Source organism: Apus apus, chromosome 14 (genome assembly GCF_020740795.1).
Source record: "Apus apus isolate bApuApu2 chromosome 14, bApuApu2.pri.cur, whole genome shotgun sequence".
NCBI lineage: Eukaryota > Metazoa > Chordata > Aves > Apodiformes > Apodidae > Apus > Apus apus.
The window spans coordinates 5,396,688-5,402,703 of NC_067295.1; the positions used below are offsets into that span (position 1 = coordinate 5,396,688).

At 51.2% G+C, this 6,016-nt stretch overlaps 1 protein-coding gene across 1 annotated transcript; it reads right to left on the reverse strand.

The window, feature by feature from the left end:
• Positions 1-1,644: 1,644 nt before the first annotated feature.
• Positions 1,645-4,919, reverse strand: ELFN1 (extracellular leucine rich repeat and fibronectin type III domain containing 1). The gene has a single exon (XM_051632588.1). It carries the CDS (start codon positions 4,802-4,804, stop codon positions 2,414-2,416), a length of 2,391 nt encoding a protein of 796 aa, XP_051488548.1. The 5' UTR covers positions 4,805-4,919; the 3' UTR covers positions 1,645-2,413.
• Positions 4,920-6,016: the final 1,097 nt, after the last annotated feature.

Consider the following 6,016-nt stretch of genomic DNA (forward strand, 5'->3'; position numbering starts at 1 on the left):
TGAAGGGTTTGCTTTAGTCCAGGTGCTACAGCTGAGATATGGGGAGGGACCCTCCAGGATGTCACGAAACACAAGAGGGGTGATCCTCAGCTCCCCTGTGTGCTGTGGGCAGGATCTGGGGCTCTTGGAAGAGGGGAAAGAATATGACTTTGCTCACGTGAAATGAATATGTTCCTGGGGAAATTGCCTGCCTTTTATTATGAAACCCCACTAAAGGTTTGTTGTCTGCACAAATAACCAGGGAGAATGAACTTGTGCACTTCCCAGCCTGCTCTGTGTCTTCCTCACTCAGCTCCTTTCTGAACAAATATAACCTCTCACAAGAATACCTGTCAAAATCGCTCTGAAATATTGAAATAACAGGATGGGATATGGTTTGCTTCTGGGCCGTAGTGCTCATCCATCAGGACTCAGGATGCCCATCCAAAGAGACTTGTAAGCAGGATGCAAGGGAAAAACTCTGGCAAGCAGCAGGGCCCCAAAGGGCTGCATTTCAGGAGCTTATGGCCTTGCTGTCCCAGCTTCCTGGGCTGCCACCCACCCACTGGGGAAGCAGAGCATCTTCCCAGCCCTCGTGTGGGCCCTGCTTCATGTCAATCGTGGGGTGAGACATGAGGGCTTGCAACTCAGCTGGAGCTGATTGGGGCAAAATGTGTCCTTAAGCCACCAGCATGGCCTGGGATTACCTTCATGGCCTCAACCTCCTCCTCACCCCAGGTGTAGGGCATCATCTGTGAGTATTTTAGTGATAAGGCAAAAAAGCTATTGAGTCTTGGACAAGTATTGGAGAGCAGTGGTTGAAGGGCATGTGGCTGCTTGGGTGGAAACTAGACACAAATTACAGGGTCATCCCCTTCCCTTCCAGTCTTGGAGTCCTAAAGGCTGTTCAGAAGCTCCCCAGGGGGTCCATCTCCAAAGCCACTCATGAAATTTGAGCCAAATGGGGCTCCGGAAGGGGCTGCACTCACTGCTTGAGGCTGTGGCTGCTTTTAGGTCTGTCAGTGGGGGACCTGCTGGACACAGAGTGGTAGGAGTCCCAGGAGTGAGGGGTAGGACCCCTGTGTCTACTGTAATAGCTCTCATTATGGTCAAGCTGTAAAGGCTCATTGTCTTCTCCCTCAGCAAAATCACCCCTCAGTGTTGTCCTTTTCTGGAGAGCTGCTCTTGCCGCTCTAACCCATTGCTAGGAGCCCATCCTGTGGGGTAAGGGGATATCCCACCCCTCAGCACCTGGCCCAAGGACCACCCCTCTCCAGATACGTCTGTTTATGGGGAGAGACTGATACCTTTTAATTTGTGGGAGAAATCCCATTGCTTGGTGGCACCTGCTCAACCAAGAGCCCTTCACTTCTTATCCCCTTCCCTGTTCCTGTTGGTGATGGTCTCTCACCTGGAATAAGATGGAGAATTCTGCTGTTCTGGATATAGTCTTTTTTTTTCTCAGTGTACTTGGAAGTGATGAGAACTTGGACACAGACACTTGTTGGGAGAAATCAAAACCAAACACTTAGAAAACAAAACACTCTTTCTCTCCAAAAAATATCCCATCAGCCAACCAACCAACTGCCAACCAACAAAAAAGTCCTTCAAATCAAACTCCATCTCTTTCTCTAAAATCCATGATTAAAACCTGGTACAAACAGGTGAATATAGATATATATATATAGATATATTTTTAGTAGATGTAGTATTGTTTGTTTTTTTTTATCCTCTCTCTTTCTCATTATACAGCAAACATTGCAAATATAGAAATTTTCTCTGTACAGTTAATGACTTCGGTTTACCGTGCAATGTGTGGTAAAACCTCTCGGTGAGTGAAAATGTGAACGGGCCTTCAACCAGGTGAAAGTCTAAACTGTGGAAGACTCCGTTTGCAAAAACAGCCCAAAGGATGGAGCTCCTTCTGGTCTCTTTTTGGTTTGTGTTGCTGTTTTTGTTGCTGTTGATTTTGGAAGGGAAGGAAGGAATAACACAAAACTGTTCACAAAGAATCCACAAAATCACGGAATAGGGACTCATGCAATGCAATATTGGGAAAGGCCAGACCTCAGCTCTCTGCCCGCTCTTTCATTTTCTTTTTATATTCTTTTTTTTCTTTTTTCTTTTTTTTTTTTTTTTACAAAAAAAAATCAAAATGAAACAAAAATTTTCACTCCACAGTTTGTTTGTTTGTCAAGTTAGTGTTAAATTTGGTGCGTATCTCACCGACGTGAGGACATTTTAATATCTCACTTTATATATTATATAGAATATTTATAGATTTTTGTAATTTGTTCTCTCTTTTATTTTTATTGATTTATTTAATTTTTTTTAATAGATTTTATTTTGTTTTCAAAGACAGTCTGAGTAAAAATAGCTGCTGCAGATTTCTTTTGGTCCAGTTAGTTTGTTAAGTCATGAGTTGTGTGAGGACTCAGGACTTTTGCTGGGCAGAGACACCCTTCCAGTAGTCTAAGATGTCGTGAAGATCCTCGTCTTTGGCAAACTGGACCTTTTTGCGCAGGGCGTGGCCGGCTGCCATGTACTCCTCCTCATCTTTGTGCCGCTTGCGGTTGAGTTTGAAGCGCTCCCAGATGCTGTGCGATGGTTTGCAGGTGTACTCTGGGCTGGAGGTGTAGCTCAGGTTGTGATATTGAGGAGAGAGCTGGGAATAGGCCAGGTCTCTGGGGCGAGGACGGGTCAGAGGCTCCAGGATAGAGGGCTTCCTCCCCGCCATGCTGTCGTGCTGGTCCCCTTGGTGCGAGCCGGGGTACGAGTGCCGGTGTTCGCTGTACTGACGGATCTTCTCCGCCTCTGCCCGCAGGATGGCCGCGGCCGGGGTCACAGTGAGGATGGTGTCAGTGGTGGGGGACGTCTTCTCGATGTATTTGGCTTCAGATTTGTGGCCCGATCCCTCGGAGCGGTAGGACCTGGGGCTCCGTATGGAGCCACTGGAAGAGGTGCTGGAACGTTTAGGGGCTGCTTCCATGCTGTGGTGCCGCTGGAGAGGGTGGTTGTAGCTTTCCTTGTAGACGGGGGAGAGGAATCCGTGCTTGCTGGGGATCTGCTCTGATAAGAGTACCAGCTGAGGCTCCACTGTGGAGACTGCCCCCGATTTCACTCCTTGGAAGGAGGTGGACTCAGATTTCAAGGCATCGATGCAGTTGTTGATGATCTGGTTCACCTTGTCCACCTCCTTGGCAATGGTGGAGATCTCAGCCACGGAGCTCTGGGTGTCTGGCGGCAGGGACAGCTCACAGTCTCGCCTCTCGGGCTGGTCACCTGTCCTCACTTCCATGTAGTTGCCCTTGGTGGCCTTGGGTGTCTCGCTGGTGTCAATCAGCTTGTACTGCTCGACCTCACCAGCAGAAGGCAAGTAGGGGATGCGGGTCACTGTCTCCCCACCCAGCATCTGTCCCTGGGACAGCTGGGTGATGCTGGTGGTTTCCATTTCTGGCCCATATTTCAGCTCGATGATGGTCTTCTTCATACTACCAGCAGCCTTTTTGTGCTTCTCCTCCTGCTGGCGCCTCTTTCGGAGACAGTAATACACAACTCCCAGGACAATCACCATGCCAAAGAGACAGCCTAGGATTGTCATGATATAATGAGTGGCAGTGGAAGGGGTGGGCACTGGCTCCTTGCGGTTGGGTCTGGTGGGTGTGATGGTGACGCAGGTGTGGTTGTACTTGGAGTATTGGTGGACAGAGACTACACAATAGGTGTAATCTCTTTGTGCTACTAGGTTGCTCACGGTGATGTTCTCCTCCTTCTTCCTGAGCTTGGTGATCATGGAGGAGAAGCCGTTTTCGAACTGGGAGAGGATGTACATCTTGCTGAAGGGGTAGGGGATCTGAACGGTGAGGACGGCTGAGTTGTGGTTGAGGTGCTTCACCTGGATGTTGGGGCGCACCTCTGTCTCACCGATGGGCGTGAAGAGGGCGAACTGTGGGGTCGTGCCATCGCCAGAGGAGCACTCCTCCTCGGAGCAGGGGCTTTCAGAGGGTGTTGTGGTCACCTGGTACCTGGGAGGGATAAAACGAGGGATCACAGTGTAGGAACCACCGGTGCAAAGGGAAGAGAGCATGCTCAGAGCATTGCGGTAGCCAGTCCGGCCTTGGCCTAACAAGTAGTAGCCCACGTAGTCGGGTGGGGAGTCGCACTGCATCCGATCATACGTGCGTGTCATGTTGGTGAAAGCCTCCAGCCATTGCAGGAAGCCGAGGAGCTCACAGGAGCAGTAGAAGGGGTTACTGTAGAGTTCACAGACAGAGAGCTTGTTTAGGCCCCGAAAAGTGTTGCTGTCGAGTCTCTGGATCCTGTTCATGGATAGGTCAATGTTCACTATGTTGGGGCACTCCCAGAAGGCATTGGGCGTGACAGTCTCAATGAGGTTGGCCTGGAGATAGAGGTACTCCAGCTTCCCCAGGCCCCGGAGGATGCCCTCAGTGAGGTTCCTCAGTCGGTTGTAACCCAGCTGCAGCACCTGGAGGTTGAACTGTCCTGAAAAGGCACCGTCCTCGATGTAGGAGATCTCGTTCTTCGTCAGGTTGAGGTATGTCAGGTTGCCAAAGCGGCTGAGCGAGGCGTACTGCACGCTCTTGATCTTGTTGTCGTTCAGCCGCAAGTCCACGATGGTGCTGTTGATTTGCTGGGGGATGGACTCGTAGGGAGGCTGGTTTTGGCTGCAGATGGCCAACCAGACAAAGCCCTTGTCCCCCTCAATGAGCCAGCAGTCTGCCCGCACCCCGCCGGTGTGCAGGAGAGAGACAGCTGCCACGCACACGCAGAGGGCTGACGTCACGGCCCACCGGCGACCTGCCATCTGGAAGGGCGGCACGGAGAAGGGGTTCCTGGTCTGCTGGAAGTGGGGAGCAGGACAGGGGCTGGGAAGACGTGGGCTAGTGCTTCTTCGGCAGCTTGGTGTGCCTCTCCCTTCTCCTCATGGCTTGGAGACGGGGGGGAAGCACCCGTGGAGAAAGCAGACCTTGGTGCCCACGGTCTGTGGCAGCCACCAGCCGGGGGCTACTACCAAGGCCTGGGTGGCTGAGGCTGGTCCCACATCACCAGGTCTCTGGCATCTTGGGGAGGGAGTCATGAAGTTAGGTGCCCGTGCGGAGGAGTCCCTCTGGGTTAGAGACAAGTTTTCCTCTCACTTTTTATATTACATCTCCTCGTTTTCTTTTTGCTGCCCATCGTGACACTGGTCCCCATCTCCACTGGCCTCTGTGGGTTTGGCTGTGGCCACTCAGTCCCTCAGCTCACCTGCACAAAACAAAACAGATGCACAAACTGAACACAAAGGATGGACAATTAGCATCTAGCAGTGTTGGGGATGCATCCAACCGCCCTCTTAAACGTTAGGCACTTGTCTTCTAACTCTGGCTACCAGCTTTCAAGGAGCCTTTGGTTTATTTGGGTGCTGTTGCCAGCAGTGTTTGGCAGCATGAAGGAAGGTGGTCACTGACCGTGGAGGTCACCCTACTTTGAGCATGTTGTCCCACGCCACATGACAGGCAGCAGAGAGATCAATGCACATCCAAGGCACCATTTGCCTGACCTATTTAGGTGTCTACCTTAGGAGGAGAGGAGTGATGCCCCAGAAGTGTCTTTTCCTCTCCGCTGAGAGTAGATGAAGTCTAGACAGCTTGCTCTGATGTAGATTTGATGCTGCAGCGTTTTGCTGAGGGGAATCCTGACTGTCTCACGTGCTGGTGTGCGCAGCAGCGGTGCCCACAGAGGGGGCTGATGATTGAGGACACCATGTCTGACTGCATTGCTGCGTAGCATCTAGGAGGAGGCCCAGCATTAAGGGCCTGTCCTGTTCCTGGGAACCTGAGCAGTAGTTTCAGGACACTCTTGACTACAAAACATGCAAGCGTCATTGTCCACCATCCGATGTCCTTGTTTGTAGTTGGGGCTTGCTGCCTATCTCCAAGACCTCTCTCTCCCTCCCAGGTAAAGTGATGCAGAGGTGGGGAGGACCCCCAACCATCTAGGTGCGTAGCAAGAGTATTTGCAGAAGACAGGATAAGGC

Excerpts from the sequence above, each read along its gene's own strand:
- ELFN1 (XM_051632588.1), bottom strand. The coding sequence starts at position 4,804 with ATGGCAGGTCGCCGGTGGGCCGTGACGTCAGCCCTCTGCGTGTGCGTG.